Below are 18,393 nucleotides of genomic sequence, written 5' to 3'. Positions count from 1 at the left end.
TACAAATTGAAGTTAAAGATGCAACTAGCACTAAATGAAGTTCTAGTTCGAAGTTCGACTAAAGTTTGTTTTAAGAATACGGGCGTTAATCTTTTGAATGCATAACTACTACTTCTTTGTATTGTATTGTATTGTATTGTATGCATAACTACTACTTCTTTAGTCATTTTTAAGTCTACAACTAAAGTAAAATGGAAGAACTGTTTTCCTACCTGACTGCGGACGTTCATCTCTATTACCATGGTTACGTCTGTTATCTATATTTGGAAAAAGAACAAGAACACTAAGATACTGTTACTCAGAATAAATAGTAAGATTGACTGATAGCGAGATCAAGGGGGGAGTTTTGCTTTTCATCAGTACAGTAATAAACAATTGCTAGAACAAATAGTTATCATAAATGCTTAAATTTCAACAAATATGTGAGATTAATTTTAAAAAAGTTAAAATAATAGTTTGTTAATCCTTAATCTTTAGATTGTTAGAAATATTGTTACAGTATATACCTTGATTATTATCTGGTGGTGAAAAACAACTACAGAACAAAATATTGCTTATCACATAGTTGTTTTCATTATCTTCATTTCCTAAAAAAAAAAAGCACAAAAAGCACAAAGATTTGTTCCAATGTTAAAGTTTTTACTTTGTTTGAGAAGAAAAATATTATGGGGAGCAGAAATTATTTTGAAAAATAGCCAGGAGAAAATGGCCTATTCCCTGCAGACCATTTTATCAGGTTTATTTTGAAACAGTGCTGCCAACGTCTCGCAACATACTGGCGGACTTCCAGCGGCATAGCTTAAGCAGCTAGCTAATTACGTATAGAACACCGCGCAGCGGATAGCTCTGCTAGAAGTAGACAACAGATACGATCTTACTAATTATTGTCATTACTGTATATGCAAACATTGAAATAGATTAAGACACACTTGTTTTTAATATAAACACTTTGAGTTTATTTTTTGTTTTTAAAATATTTGTGCTCATTAGTAATTTAGTTTTATTGTTACTTTAATCCATGATGTTAAGTACGTAAAGCGAAATGCTAGCCCTCTGAAAGTCTCCCAGTGGTAGTTGCCTGGTTACTGGAAATTTTCATTTAAATTTCACGAAACTGGTCTATCAAGACTATAAAATTCTGACATGAAAAAAATACATGCGACATGCCTACTAAATATGGTGAAGACCTAACTGCCAACGAATCTGTTACGTAAGATATTGATAGTATGGAAAAAGCTTAAGAAGAGTAAATCATGAACTGTCCATGCCTACTGCCAATGCCAGTTTAATGTCAGTTGCGGCAGAGCATCGGACTGTAATTTGAAGGTTACTGGTTTATTTTCTACAGCAGCCCATATTTACTTTGCTCCACTTACTGTCAAAAAAAAATATGCCTGAAGCAAAAACCACCAACCTATACATAAACTTACTTCTTGGTAATGAGCTTGCATCATTAGGATTGCAGCAACCTGTTGCGGAAAAAAACTGAATTGATTTAAAACATACTATACTAAAAAACCATACTAGCTTAAAACAAAACATACTAGCTTAAAGAATTTTTACTTACTGATTTTTAATGTTTCATGTTTTTATCCTTTACTACATGCAGTTTTTATATTTACTCAATTAGTAATTTTAATGTTCAATTTTAACTTTTTTACCATTTTTTCAATTTTAAATTGCCCTATGTTTACCTATTTTATATATTTTACTATATATTCTAAACCTTGCCAGATCACTATCTGAAAATATTCGCTCTTGTGCAATAATTACCCTGGCTTCTGGACCCCATTGGAAATAAGTCTGGTGTACAATCACTAGAATTAATGGGTCATCCAGGCATTCAATTAATTATTCATCTCCTTTTTTTATGTTCGTTATCAAAATGTTATTGTTATGTATGTGATATTGAATGCAAATAAATCAAATCAAATCAAATCAAATATTCCTTCCCTCTTCCTCTCCCACCCTCCTGATACATATTTCATACAAAAACCTAATCTATGTGTATACCAAAAAATAATGGTATGAAACTCATAGAAAAAAAAATTAAACATGTCTTACCACATCTTAGAAAGCAAGGGCAGTAATTGGTCCAAAATGTCTTGGATTTCTCAGTCCAACAACATAACACTTTTGTAGCAAATCCAACAATAGCAAGTATAAAAACTAAAAATGACAATGAAAGAAAAATTACAAACCAAATAAACAATACACTAGTTGGTAAATTACAGGTACAGTAATACACTAAGTAGCGATACAAGTCAGTCATTACATCATCAATTTTATTCCCATGTAATTTTCCTATACCTCCTGAGCAGACACTAAATTTGATATATTGTCTGGTTTATTTTGCATCTTGTGTTGGAGGGCCACTTGTGCTTGGCGCCAGGAGTCAACTGTTAGATTATTTATCGAGGGTTATTCTGATGTGTGAGACAGAATAGGCAATTTGTCGGTTTGCTCAGTGGCGTATCTGGAAGTCTTGAAATGGGGGAGCCTGTCTCTTATACACATCTAGATGTGTATAAGAGACAGCTGTTACTCGGGTGCTTATTCACAAAATAAGGTGATTTTAGGTGATTTTTAACTACCTGACTGTGATTTTTGGGGGGAGGGGGATGCGACTAATTTTTTTTTTTGGGGGGGGTGTGACCATATATCATTGCAAGCAAGCTCAGAACAAACACATAATGGACCTAACAAATCTCACAAATCAGCATCGGTGAACATGAATTAAGACTAGACCACCTAGCTAGGCCTACAAAGGCATTTATGAGATAAAAAATGATTTACTTAACAAGAACTAAAAAGACATAATTCATCATAATGTATACACTACATGTATATCTCTTTAACAAATGTTTACCATTCTATCGAAGAGTGTTAGTTTGTGTACTACTGTAGCAAGTCCTTCTCATGCGCAATTAATATGTTGATCAACTGAGCAACCGATCACCAGCAGCTTGATTGAAATATTATAAAATGAGATGCAATTATTGTCAAGTTATTTCGGACACTACAGAAATTAGATACCTTAGGAGGAACCAAGTAGGCTTCGAGCAATTTTTGTTAGGAAATATATGGCTGGCTCATTTGGCTTCTAGTTTATATAGTGTCTTCAGAACGTGACTATAATTATATGTTAGTTATGGTGGATGTAATTCATTGTGACAATACAAAGCCAGAGGTTAACAGGACTCTAGGGATATCCTATACAGTGCAGTGGGTGAGTAATAATAAATTTGTTTACTTCATTAACACTACACTATTAAAAAAAAATAAGAACCAGTAAAATTTTGCCCGGACTCAGTGTTCTTATTTTTTGGCCGATTTCAGTCTGAAAATGTTCTTATTTTGTTCTTATTTTTACACACTTTTCAAACATACCAAATTATTACTGAACAGTAGTATGTTACTTTACTGTATTATAGGGTGAGTCGAGTGGCCGAATGGTAACGGAGGGGCGCCACTAGCTATAGCCTTAACATCGGTGCTGGTTGCAGCCGCTCCTTGCCCATGATTCGGTTGGTAGAACCAAGTCTTCTCGGGTAAGGACTTAAAATGGAGATCCAGTGTATACATCTGGCTAGTGTGCACTTTAAAGAACCCATTGCATCTTTCGGAAGAGTAGGGGGTTACCCTGATGTGATGGTTTATTTCAGCTCGTCGTTGAAATAATGTGAAATTGTAGCTACCACGAAGCGCCCCTTTACGCATGCTAGGTAGTCACGGACCACGGCCATACGCAAGTTTTGGGTTATTCTCCTACCTTTACCCTTTAGAGGGTACTTAAATAGTCACAGCTACTGTAATTAAGGTACAGATAAGATTTGTTTGTTTATTCTATTTTAAAAACCAACAAATCTTATCTTACCTTAATTACAGTAGCTTTGTTGGTTTTTTTTAAATAGAATAAACTAAGAAATCTTATCTGTACATTAATTACAGATAAGATTTGTTGGTTTATTCTGTTTAAAAAATAAAATAAAAAAAAAAGAAGCTCATTTGACATTTTACCTCCGCCTCAATTTGTTCTTATTTTGTTTTTAATTTTTAAGTAATTTCATCCTCAGTGTTCTTATAAAAGAAAGTGTATGAGAGATGCTGAATAGTAACATACAGTATAGGGTCGGAATGGCTAATAAGCATACTACTACAACAAATTATTTTTTATTATGGTAAAGACATTCTGATGATCTACATAAAATACCTGGACTAAGTACGATAAGAGGAATATAAACTTTTGGTTTCCACCAAGACTCAATCTCAGGCTCGCCATCAAGTGCTTTTATAGAGGACATTGTTGATGATGTCCAGAGCAAATTAATGTTCAGGTGATTAAAATTTTATTTAAAAAAAAATTTGTTCCCTATAAATATATTAAGTATTATTATCACGGCAAGTGAAAATACTAAAAACGAAAACAATTCTAAACAGACATAATATAATGATATAATAATAATGCCCTAAATTGTGCAATAATAATATTTCACAGCCTCTTATTTTCACAATGAAATGTTTTCTTGAAAATTTATTTTCACCTCTCCATTTTCAACATGCAGAAGCCACGAAAGTTTCTAAACTATTCATACAGGTACAGTCAATTCTGGCTGCGTAGTTACACCTCTGTCTCTTATACACATCTAGATGTGTATAAGAGACAGGTACATTAATTACAGATAAGATTTGTTGGTTTATTCTGTTTAAAAAATAAAATAAAAAAAAAAGAAGCTCATTTGACATTTTAACTCCGCCTCAATTTGTTCTTATTTTGTTTTTAATTTTTAAGTAATTTCATCCTCAGTGTTCTTATAAAAGAAAGTGTATGAGAGACGCTGAATAGTAACATACAGTATAGGGTCGGAATGGCTAATAAGCATACTACTACAACAAATTATTTTTTATTATGGTGAAGACATTCTGATGATCTACATAAAATACCTGGACTAAGTATAAGAGGAATATAAACTTTTGGTTTCCACCAAGACTCAATGTCAGGCTCGCCATCAAGTGCTATTATAGAGGACATTGTTGATGATGTCATTTCCCTCACATTTGTTGGAGTTGTTAAGTCAGTTGGATGAGGTAGATCATGGCGGATGTTGCTAACATTGGCTATAGTCATAGAAAAAAGAAAGTACACAGATAATCATAATGTGAATTTAGATTACAATTTTTAATAAGCATAACAAATTTATAATTATTTAATTTTTGTCCACCTACAGGTCTGAACAAACTCTATACTAATCCTCTATCCACGCTATCAAATTTTATTCATTCATTCATAATGGTATATTTATTCATAAATAATCTTCACTGAAAAACTGAATTGTTATAATCTTTTACATAAAATCAATTGCGAACAACAATGAAATTTTTAAAATGTTTAAAAGATAACATACAAAAAGTGACACTGGAAATTAAGTAAAAGCACAAATCACAATCATATAAAAACATCAATTAGCAACAAAGCAGATAAAAAATAACAAATTTATGGTAAGTTAAAAGACTGGCCAGACTGTAAAATGTAATAATACTATTATTATTATATTTATTATTATTATTATTTTTAATATGTGATAAATATCAATGACTTATTGGCATAGATTGTTTTTTTCTGATTTTATTTATTTAATTGTAAGCTAATAACTTACTGTAAATATTAAATATAAAAAGTAAGCAAATATTGATTTGGCGATTATTGAAATTGAAGGAATTATTGAAGCAAGTTATTCAAAGCAGGGCATCTTCTGTACTCAAATAAATATGATACTTGCAAACATACATACAAATGTATGATTCTACTGTAATTCAATTATTAATTTTTTTGGCCAATAGCAGAGCAAATTAATGTTCAGGTGATTAAAATTTTATTTAAAAAAAAATTTGTTCCCTATAAATATATTAAGTATTATTATCACGGCAAGTGAAAATACTAAAAACGAAAACAATTCTAAACAGACATAATATAATGATATAATAATAATGCCCTAAATTGTGCAATAATAATATTTCACAGCCTCTTATTTTCACAATGAAATGTTTTCTTGAAAATTTATTTTCACCTCTCCATTTTCAACATGCAGAAGCCACGAAAGTTTCTAAACTATTCATACAGGTACAGTCAATTCTGGCTGCGTAGTTACACCTAGACCAATAACTGACTGGCACTCACTAGAAAATACCACTTATAGTACTGCTGATGCATTGTGAATGTTTAACAGTTTTATCGATATCTTTATTCTTTGCATACTTACATATTCTTTTACAATGTAGACTGTAAATATTTACATAATTTCATGTAACAAAGTACCACTGAAAAAATGACACACTGCCATGACTTGGCAATTTTGACCATTTTGACCATGTGCCATAGCCATAAAATTTCCTACACCTCAGTCCCAAGCTGAGCTGAGGTGGTGTCTGGACCTCCATCTCTAAAAATTCCTCAATGGGACCCCTCCTATCCCCCTTCCACCCACCACCCGAGTCCTGGATTAACTGCTGAAGTTAACAAGACCAATTGAAAGAATTATTGGTTACTCTAAGCCACATTTATGCAAACTGATAATCAACTGTGTGCAAAATTCTATTCCAAAACTTACGTTCTATTGTTGAAGTAGGGATACCTTGCAGTGGTGGCTCTTTTGGACTACAGCCATCTGGACAATCAGCTTTGATACATTCAGGACATTTTAAACATATCTGTGAAGAGCTCCTGTAGTAGTCAGGCTTACACTCGCACTTTGCATTAGTAGTCTTTGTACAGTTCTGCAGTTGTACTTCATTTGACTGACATACAGTACAACTATTACAATAAGCCTCAATTCCTTCCCCTAACAAGTATGTTCCATCTGTTAAAAAAATAGAATAAAACATGTTAGAATATAACAGGGTAATGCTAAAACCCTTCAAACCTAAAAAAAAACCACTGCAAACTCCATCCAAACCTAGTGACAGTACTTGAATCACGGTATCTTGGTATCTCAATAAAAAAAAAATTTTATGTTCGTAACAACCTATTTTTGAGGTAAAATCTTCATTTTTTGTTAATAATAAAAATAACTAAAAATACACCGCAAACCCCATTCAAACCTTGTGATAGTGATTGAATCAAATAGTATAGGACTCAACTTGGTATCTCAATAAAAAAGGTATAATTTTATGTTGTAAAATAACATTAGGCCAAGTAAAAAAAAAAAAGTAGATTCTCGCCTCCGCCCGCATACTATTTTCAGGCCGCTTCGTTTTTTCCAACCAAAATCGATCGCATATTTTGTCTTGGTTTACCTCATTTTCGTCATTTCCACTGTTTACTGATCGCGAAGACTGCGACGAGTACGATAAAAATTTACAGTTGAGGTACCATACCGTTTAATTATAAAGAGAATTGACCAATAAACATATTGCAATCAGTATCACATACATTATTTTTAGCAAGCTATTTGCGTGATAATTAACAAGAAAGAAGCGTGAAGTAAAACGTTTGATTTTATTTACTGTATTTGTTTCTAATCTTTGCTCTATAGTCAAGTTGCTTCTTTTTTAATAGTTTTGCAATGGTATTCGTATGTGTGTGCATATGTGCACATACTGATCCGCCATCTAAATTTTTAAAGCCATACTTTGGTTCTGTAAATGAGACGAGTTTGACATTGGCAGGTGCTTTCAATGAATACGCCAGTGGCCAATTTGATGGCAAAGACCCAATAGCCGACAAATACACGAAAGTGTATATTCCTGTGCATGAATATCAATATTTTGTTTATGTCCTTTTTTTAAATAAATTGTAGTTTATTATTTAAATATTTGTCTTGTTTTGATTGTTCTAGCATGATTTTTAAACTACATCATAACATAATTAAAATTACATAGATAGCATGCTTTTTTTATTTCGCCCTCTTTTATTTTTTGTTTCTTAAAGAAAAACAAAAACAAAAAACCGCCCTCATCCTCTTTAAAAAAAAATTAGGAGAAACTACTCTTTTTTTTTACTTGGCCGTAACAACCAATTTTTGGGGTAAAATGGCCATATTTTGTTTTAAAAAATTGCTAAATGTTGCAAACGTCCAAAAACACACCACAAACCCCATCCAAACCTTGTGATAGTGATTGAATCATGTAGTATAGGACTCAACTTGGCATCTCAATAAAAACAAAACAATCATAATTTTACGTTCGTAACAACCTAATTTTGGGGTAAAAAGCCCATTTTTACTTTAAAAAAATTACTAAACACTGCAAACAACCAAAAACACACCGCAAACCCCATCTAAGCCTTATGAGATACCAAGTTGAGTTGGATTGCCTTATTGAGAATTTATAGGGTAAAACGATTAGAAACTGAAGGAAAGAGACATGCGATGTTAAGATAATGAATGATAAATCTGAAGTTAAATTATCCATAATAAATATCAATGTCAATATAATCAAAATAAAATAAGAACAACATTTATTTCATTATCTATTCAATTGTCAGGTACTTTTTGTACAGTGACGTACCTTAACTTAAACTTACTACTATATAGGCATTATAGCTCTGCCCATTTATAAATACATAGCGAAGTACTGAACCTACAATTTGAGGTTCGGAAACTAAGCAGTTCCCACTGCGAAAAACTGCTTCTATTACTTCTCATAGGAATATAAAAATCTGTTTCACTCACCTACACATCTTTCACAAAAATCGCTTTCTGCACAATCTGTTGGTGCTTTACAGCAAGCATGGTTTACCTGGTAGCCAGCTTCACATCCAGATTTACATACACTCACTTGCCTCATCTATTTGAAAAAAAGATGAAAAATAATAATGATTAATACTGTACTATGAACACCAGAAATTACCATTTGAGTAGGATTAACTGAGTGTGTAATGGTCCTTTGTCCTGGTCTTAACCTTTGTTAATGACATTTATTCCTACTGATATTTCTTCCTACTGCCAACCATGCCTTAGTTTAAGGAGTAGGTTTTTTAAAAAAGGAATAGGTTTCATAAAATAACTTCAACTTTCTTTTTTCTCAAAATGTCCAAATCAAAGAGCTCAATCACCAAGCGCATAGAGGCTTTTTCGCATGATGCGCTCTACAAATCCAACTATTATTATTATTATTACTGGCATTATTTCCTACACCCTAATAATCATTTTATTTATTTATTTATTTATTAACCAAATCAACAGCAGACATAAATCCGCCACTTACAGAATGGTACACACGGCAGGAAACAGAAAACACTTAACTAATCACATCCAAGATAGTACGACGAAAAGTAGGTCAAAATTAAAAATATCAATATTAATTAATAAATATCAATTTTGTCATTATTGCATCACATTTTTGGTAAAAATTTGTTGGCACTTATCATCAGAGGTCAAGGAGTTGATAAGTCTAAGCATAGGGCTTAAACAGGGATGAAAAATGTGAGAGCTTCAAAATTGTATGTTGGATATAAACATCTGGAATGAGCACATGGCGAAAGTAAGGTAAGGTACTAGTGTATATGTTTAAAATTATTTCAATGCGCATGTCAAAGAAAAGTCAAAACATGTAATGTTCGTGCATAAGCGTGAAAATATTTGTAAGTATGAATGAGCGTGTGCATTAATTTGGTATTTTAAGAAGATTTTATTTGCTCAGGTCATGCATTCTCTACAACCTTGTACAACAATTGATTTGTGGTTTGTAAACACAGTTTTAGCAAACAGAACAACTGAACAGAATTCAAAGGCATTGTCAAAAGGAATTTTAACAATGAAGCACCACAGACATTTATTCTCCTGAAGACGACTGAAGCAACTCAATCGAAACGTCAAGATTTTCTCAACTACAACAGTTCTTTTCAGAACTACTTTATGTGGTGTACCGCAAGCTTCACATATACATTATTTCTTCGCCATGCAAACCTTCAAGCAATACAATGAAGCACCTGACACTCTAGGTAATAGGTGGGTTTTCTTTAATTTGGAAACCTGATGAAATTTTATCAACATATTTTATTTGTCTTTTCCAAATTATCAAAGGAACACAACTGCTCTGAACATTAACTAAAATTAAGAGACATATTAAAATATAAAATCAAAACAATTTTCTACATAACCTGTTTCCACTGCTAAGAAAATGAATGGTTTTGAAATTCTTCTTTTCCAACATTTTTTCTTTGGCAGTCAAAACTTTAAACTGTTTAATTAAAAGCCCATTATAATCAATTATTGTAAATTTTCTGAAACAAAAGTGTTATTTTTAAATAATAAAAGTGAATAGATAAATATAAAAAAAGTTATTCCCTTTTGTAGATTCAATAAGGCATATGTCAAAGGTCAAGGCTCTATCACAGATCTTGAATGAAAGGAACGTACATATCAATTGTGTTTCAAATTATATTGTGAATGAAAATGAAAGCCTAGATTGTTTGTTTATGTGCCTTGACCGCTGACATAGTTATAGGCAGTTGAAGATACAAGATGGCTTTAATGTATTTTATTCATCTTCTAATGATTACTGCTAATGACCATGGATTAATCTAAACCTTTTTGTAAAGCTTTGCTAGGGGATACCACTCCTCATTGCATCATAAGCAAAAGACAAAAAATAAACAGTCTTCCAAAAGTAAGCCTACAAAATATGATACATGCCTAGACCTGTCCAAGAAAGAACTAAATGTAAATTGACAACACGGAAAGGATGGATGGGTTTAATATTAGAGTAGCCAAAAATAAAAGTAGACACATGTTAACACTGGGAGCCTTTTTTTGGACAAGGTCACAAAAATAACAGTATCAATATATGAGTAAGAAACAGAACACAAAAAAACTATAATTCTTAAATACTGGATTGTTTTATACATTGATATCTAAATTTAACTGTAATGACTTTCACTTTTTAATCACACTCCTGTGAAACTATCCAGCCTCTGTAATCCAAGTGAAATTCCCCAAATTTATGGATAATGACGGACTCATCAACTTAATTACTAGACACTGATATTCAAACCTATTGTTTTTATATATTATTTAGAAATGTTGATTACCAGTATCTTAATTTTATACTAGAGTACCTATGATTTTAAGGTTAAGACTAAAATGTGGATTGATGAGATACTGTAGGGAAGATAAGAGGTTACACTACCCCCTCACCTATTCATCAAGGCCCCCAATTCACTTTCACGCCCCCATCAGCCCTCCCCCATTTCAAGACTCCCAGATATGCCACTGTTTAAAACACTTATTTTTTTAAGTTATCCGCCACTGCTCAAAACACTTCTTTTTTGTAAACTTATCTACATAATGTGTTCTCCCGAAGCCGTTTTAGCCATCAGTTTTAGCGGTAAAAATACTGTAACAAGCCAACCAGTGAAAATATTGTGCTTGTAAAATAAATAAAAAAAAAAAAACAATTGATAATACTATAGAGCTAGGTAGCCTAGTCTGGTCTCTTTCAATAAATGAACATCATTCCAGTCTATGTCTACGCTGCACAATTCTTGCACTTGGGCCATTTTTGGGGCATAATATCTTACTAATTAAACAATTTATCCCTTTAACAGACTGCATAACTGAAATCAACACAAAAAGTTGTCCTAGAATAAAAGGTTTCATGGCTCTAGACAGTACACGGATAATATTATGCTAATATGAAATCATCAGTAAATACAATTTTATTGCTCAATTCTTGCACTTGGGCCATTTTTGGGGGGACATATCTTACTAATGAAACACTATATTCCTTAACGAACTGCATGCCTGATATAAGCACATAAAGTTGTTTTAGAATTATAAGTTTCAAGGGTCTAGGCAGATTATTTTTAATATTATCGTTATTCAAAAATTAATTTTATCACATTTACGCACTGATACTGTCACAAATTGAAAAATATCCCCTTTTCAAATCGCTTTTTAAACATGAAGGGATAAAGACACCAAGCTGATATTTGGAACATCTGATCATCATATATAAATTAATTAATGGTGCAAGTTTTAACAACAAGCGTACTTGCCCACAGGGTCAAAGGTCACCATGAAAATGAGGCATTTTTGTACATTTTTTGTCCCGAATGACCTTTTGACCTACGATTACCCCCTAAAATGATAAGTTAAAAATCCGCAATTTTTTGTGGTGAAACATTTCCAACTATATATTAATAATTTGGTGCATAAGACCCATTTAATAACTGATTTGGGTATTTTAATGGGGTCTAAAAATGGAAGAAAAATTACGCAACCAAATAAGTTAGGGTGTTTACGAACCAAAATTTTCGTAACGTGGTCCGGTATACCAAAAGTCATGTCATATTCCTGTTCTACAGCCAAAATTTATTCTAGATATCAATTTTTAGTTAATTATCTTTATTCTATTTGAAGATATGGCTAATTGAAAATGCAACTTTACAAATATGTCATAATTGATAGCCAAAAAGGGGTATGACCCTAAAATTTCAAATGGCCATAACTTCTAAACGACTTGGAATTGGCAAGTCAAATTTTGGGTTTGTTTGTCAGACATGTTGGTGCACATTATATCCGAGTTTCAAGAAAATCTGAGACGGTACCCAGCCATCCCATTTGTTGAGTTGGCACGGAATGACCCATTAGCCAAATCAACAGCAGACATAAATCCGCCACTTACAGATTGGTACACACGGCAGGAAACAGAAAACACTTAACTAATCACATCCAAGATAGTACGACGAAAAGTAGGTCAAAATTAAAAATATCAATATTAATTAATAAATATCAATTTTGTCATTATTGCATCACATTTTTGGTGAAAATTTGTTGGCACTTATCATCAGAGGTCAAGGAGTTGATAAGTCTAAGCATAGGGCTTAAACAGGGATGAAAAATGTGAGAGCTTCAAAATTGTATGTTGGATATAAACATCTGGAATGAGCACATGGCGAAAGTAAGGTAAGGTACTAGTGTATATGTTTAAAATTATTTCAATGCGCATGTCAAAGAAAAGTCGAAACATGTAATGTTCGTGCATAAGCATGAAAATATTTGTAAGTATGAATGAGCGTGTGCATTAATTTGGTATTTTAAGAAAATTTTATTTGCTCAGGTCATGCATTCTCTACAACCTTGTACAACAATTGATTTGTGGTTTGTAAACACAGTTTTAGCAAACAGAACAACTGAACAGAATTCAAGGGCATTGTCAAAAGGAATTTTAACAATGAAGCACCACAGGCATTTATTCTCCTGAAGACGATTGAAGCAACTCAATCGAAACGTCAAGATTTTCTCAACTACAACAGTTCTTTTCAGAACTACTTACGTGGTGTACCGCAAGCTTCACATATACATTATTTCTTCGCCATGCAAACCTTCAAGCAATACAATGAAGCACCTGACACTCTAGGTAATAGGTGGGTGTGTTTCAGAATCAGATTCACATCTTATTTATAAAGGATTTTCTTTAATTTGGAAAAATGATGAAATTTTATCAACATATTTTATTTGTCTTTTCCAAATTATCAAAGGAACACAACTGCTCTGAACATTAACTAAAATTAAGAGACAGATTAAAATATAAAATCAAAACAATTTTCTACATGACCCGTTTCCACTGCTAAGAAAATGAATGGTTTTGAAATACTTCTTTTACAACATTTTTTCTTTGGCAGTCAAAACTTTAAACTGTTTAATTAAAAGCCCATTATAATCAATTATTGTAAATTTTCTGAAACAAAAATGTTATTTTCAAATAATAAAAGTGAATAGATAAGTATAAAAAAAATTATTCCCTTTTATAGATTCAATAAGGCATATGTCAAAGGTCAAGGCTCTATCACAGATCTTGAATGAAAGGAACGTACATATCAATTGTGTTTCAAATTATATTTGTGAATGAAAGTGAAAGCCTAGATTGTTTGTTTATGTGCCTTGACCGCTGACATAGTTATAGGCAGTTGAAGATACAAGATGGCTTTAATGTATTTTATTCATCTTCTAAATGATTACTGCTAATGACCATGGATTAATGGAAACATTTTGTAAAGCTTTGCAAGGGGATACCCCTCCTCATTGCATCATAAGCAAAAGACAAAAAATGAACAGTCTTCCAAAAGTAAGCCTACAAAATATCATACATGCCTAGACCTGTCCAAAAAAGAACTAAATGTTACTTGTACAGTTACTATATTTAATGTGAATTGACAACACAGAAAGGATGGATAGAGTAGACAAAAATAAAAGTAGACACATGTTAACACTGGGAGCCTTTTTTTGGACAAGGTCACAAAAATAACAGTATCAATGTATGAATAAGAAACAGAAGTTATACACGAAAAACTATAATTCTTAAATACTGAATGGTTTTATACATTGATATCTAAATTACTCTAATGATTTTCACTTTTTAATCACACTCCTGTGAAACTCAAAAAGGATAGCTTCTCCCCCAACTCAACCCAAACTATCCAGCCTCTGTAATCCAAGTGAGATTCCCCAAATTTATGGATAATGAGCAGTAATTTCACTATCAAATGCACTACTACATCGTACTGTATCTTAATTTATATTAAGTGATATTACCAGGAAGTTGTATAATCCCATAATTGTGAAGTACTGACTAACAGTATCTGGTTATTGGAAGACAACTGACGGACTCATCAACTTAATTACTAGACACTGATATTCAAACCTATTTTTTAAATATATTATTTAGAAATGTTGATTACCAGTATCTTAATTTTATACTAGAGTACCTATGATTTTAAGGTTAAGACTAAAATGTGGATTGATGAGATACTGTACCCCTCACCTAATCATCAAGGCCCCCAATTTACTTTCACGCCCCCATCAGCCCTCCCCCATTTCAAGACTCCTAGATACAGTATGCCACTGTTTAAAACACTTATTTTTTAAAAAGTTATCCGCCACTACTTAAAACACTTCTTTTTTGTAAAGTTATCTACATATGGTGTTCTCCCGAAGCCGTTTTAGCCATCAGTTTTAGCGGTAAAAATAACAAGCCAACCAGTGAAAATATTGTGCTTGTAAAATAAATAATAAAAATAAAAAAAACAATTGATAATACTATAGAGCTAGGTAGCCTAGTCTGGTCTCTTTCAATAAATGAACATCATTCCAGTCTATGTCTAGGCCATGTTTTTTCAAGTCATTAAACCCCACTCAAAAGGGGTGTACAACATCTTACACTGCGTGCATAGCTGAATTTTCAAGAACAAGTTTACTGGTAAGAAATGTTTCAATTGGGAGAACACTGACAAAATTAAAACCTAATCAAAATAGATTAGTATTCATAATTACAATTTAATCTTTCATACTTAGGAAAGCCCTCACAAGTCATAGCCTTAGTAAAGTCGCACCTGTAAAAATATTCACAACATGGTGGCAATTTGTCGGTTTATCCCGGTACTGGTAAGGTCTTTGTAACCCTGTCACATGGTGGCTATACAGTTAGCGCTTACTGTATAGACACTACATTTAAGTAACTAAGAAGCAAAGTTTTCATGAAGCTGGACTAAAATATGCCCAGTACCTAAAATATATGTCTGTAACTTAAACAAAATATGATTTTCATCATTTGTAAGACACCAAAAAAACAAATGAGAAAAAAAAAATCTTTATTTCTGTACTATTGGGTCATTTGTAAAGATGGTAGAAAAAATAATATGAATTTTAGCAAACTTTCTTCATTGGGTAACAAAAAGGGACATTGCACACACTTTGTATTATAATATCATGATGATCCATTCCTAAAATTGATTACCAGCCAATACCACACATGCGCTTATGAAAAAATTTAAGAACAGTATCTTGTTAGTTAATTTGCAAAAAAAAAAAAACCACCCATAATTATATTGTAATTTAAAATTTGCACACAAATTTTAGGTCAATACACAGACACTTTTTTATTGTACATTTGTAGGGCGAGAATTTTTTTATTACTTTGTTTAGCAAACTTCTTGCCCACAAATAATGATGTTTTTGAATAAAATTTTATTTTTGGCCAATTAGCACACCTGCTGCTACAACAAAATGGACATTTCAGAAATTTTGTTTTCTCCGGCATGAAATCCAAAATTAACATGCATTTCTTCCAAATAATATAAATTTGAAGCATTTATCCATCCAATTACTACACTGCTTACATTCACCAATACAAAATTATTTCTTTTCTCCTCCATCTGGATATTTTTGGCAAAACTATTTGCTAATTAATAAGAAAATGAAATTTTATTTTAATTTTTTTCCCTCCCTCCTTTGATGATCTTTAAAAAAATGAGGTATAAAAAAAGTCTCGCCTAAGCATTTAGTATTCATTGTAATTAATAAGTTGACATGTGTTGTAAATTACTGTATATGCCACATTGAAAACAAACACTGAATAGCTTTGGTTTCATAATAATATTAGCAGAGAGTAACTGGAAGGATCAAATACACAAGTATTACTGTAGAGGTACGTCTACCATGAAATTAATGGTTCCTGTGTACATTTAATTCTTAATATCAAAGTTACTGTTAGTTCAACTGAAGATTCATCCAACTACACTGTTTACGTTAACTATTTCCTGAATCCTATACATCAAAATGTAAATTCATGAAATCAATTTACAAAAGTAGGAAGTCTTCCAAAGGAGTGACCAACACTAGGCCTATTGATGTTTTCCTGTGAAATTTAGGACAAGGTGACACTGGGGGATTTTTAACAGTGGATATCTAGAACTGCAATTCATTAACACAGCATGTGATTATCTGTGGTGAATATTGCGCAGGGGAACTTCAACACGAAGCTTGAGACTAAAGAATGCAAAAATTTGGTCTTACTGTAAAAAATCCCTAATTGGAAGAAGCCACTTCCGGAAGATATTAAATAAGCTATCTTAATGCATTTAACCCGGTGAAACCTACTGCAAGTTGACTTCCAGCAGACTAGTGATAGTGGTATACAGTGAGTAAAATTATGCAAAATATCATAAATTTGCGTATGCTGGTGGTTACAGTTAGTTTCTGGGATATTTTTGCTTGCGACCTGCGGGTGATTTCGTTACACTTATTGATGCAATACATGTAGGAAAACATGTCTTAATCGTCATTATGGAAAAATCCAAGAATGTATAAACTGTAGGCCTATAGAGCATCAGTACCACCTGGGCTTTATTGTATCTTGGTATAATAAAATGCTACTCAGGGGACCTAAGGTTGGAATCCTGATGGGAGAATAGACCGTTTTCTCAAAATATCAGATGATGACGCCATTTTCTCTACCAATCCATTAAAATGTTATTGTATGTAAAATTATAATAGACTTTTAAAATAAAATATCTTCAATGAATCTTGATACTTATACTCTGAACTCAGGATTCAATATTTCAACATTAATTATGTCATCATCAGGAATATATCCTAGCCTAACTACTAGGCCTGGCCTTAGGGCACATAGAAACAAAATTTTTAGATTATCACTCCAGTCACAAAATTGCATTGTTATATTTCATGCTGTTGAAATAATTGATGCGACAAAAAAAAAATTGTTTATTCCCGCATCAATATTTCCCCGAATTTTTGACGCGGATGGGAGTGATAATCTAATAAATTTTTCTATTTGCCCTTAGGATCACAGTAATATTAGACCATGGCAAGATGCTGTCTGTCTCTTGACAGTTTTACCCACTGAGGTTTTACCTTAGAGAAAATAGAATATCCATGGTTTTATTTACCAAGCCAAGCTTGGTGGTGGTATACACAAGGACATGTGTGAAATGTCAACTCCTCAACAGGTCTTTTCCAAAAGTCTTCTTTGTTTGGTTGGTACTACAATGTCAAATGACATGGGGACTTAATATTCAGTGTTTTTCTTATTGTAATAACAAACCTTGCCTACCTACTGTAGTTCAACAAGACAGTGGAGAAGGCGTGTGGGTCTGCTGCGTGCGATAATTAGCTCACACTGGACTGGTAGTTATCCTAAAGAAGGTCTAGGGCCTAGACTAGGCCTAGCCCCTAGCCAATTCTTCACACAGATTTAATATAAATACCTAATGTTTAAAAACAAAAATCAAAAAACATACCTTGCGTTCAGTCAACGGAACTGCCTCTACCATAAAAAAGGTAAAGGATGTTAAACAAATCCATCCTAGCGAAATTTTCATTTGACGCATTCCACCTTTCTCCTCTACCTCGCGCACCAACACAATGTTTAATGTTTGAGAAAAACCAGAGTATCCAGTTAATATACTCAAAGATACTAGAAATACAAGATAGAGTTCTCGCATTGTAAAAATGAGGCGGAAGTCGTGCCCAACGTAGGCGGCGCCCTTCTTTTTAACCATGCAAGTTTCCTATACTTCGTGCCCAACGTACAGGGCGCCCTTCTGTTGCTCAGTATATCCAGACGCAAAAGGCGCCCTTCCTTTTCCACTAATGG

The 18,393-nt window shown here is 32.7% G+C and overlaps 1 protein-coding gene across 2 annotated transcripts in view; it reads right to left on the bottom strand.

The window, feature by feature from the left end:
• The window catches only part of LOC117122087, a 25,459-nt gene extending 7,270 nt beyond the window's left edge, over positions 1-18,189 (bottom strand). Inside the window, exons 1-9 of one of the 2 annotated variants that reach the window (XM_033267559.1) lie at positions 18,038-18,189; positions 8,670-8,784; positions 6,609-6,857; positions 5,043-5,118; positions 4,214-4,314; positions 2,065-2,169; positions 1,431-1,469; positions 507-587; positions 213-257 (exon numbers count right to left, since the gene is read on the bottom strand). In XM_033267559.1, coding sequence (XP_033123450.1) covers positions 213-257; positions 507-587; positions 1,431-1,469; positions 2,065-2,169; positions 4,214-4,314; positions 5,043-5,118; positions 6,609-6,857; positions 8,670-8,784; positions 18,038-18,127 — 901 coding nt within the window. In that variant the 5' untranslated portion in view covers positions 18,128-18,189. Of the gene's footprint in view, positions 1-212; positions 258-506; positions 588-1,430; positions 1,470-2,064; positions 2,170-4,213; positions 4,315-4,944; positions 5,119-6,608; positions 6,858-8,669; positions 8,785-18,037 lie in introns of both variants that reach the window. The other variant, XM_033267560.1, reaches the window with a different exon arrangement.
• Positions 18,190-18,393: the final 204 nt, after the last annotated feature.

Source organism: Anneissia japonica, unplaced genomic scaffold, assembly GCF_011630105.1.
Source record: "Anneissia japonica isolate Jap-2015-1 unplaced genomic scaffold, ASM1163010v1 scaffold288164_len509026_cov199, whole genome shotgun sequence".
Taxonomy (NCBI): domain Eukaryota; kingdom Metazoa; phylum Echinodermata; class Crinoidea; order Comatulida; family Comatulidae; genus Anneissia; species Anneissia japonica.
The sequence above is the reverse complement of the archived record's forward strand: the minus strand, read 5'-3'. Positions and strand labels throughout refer to the sequence as shown.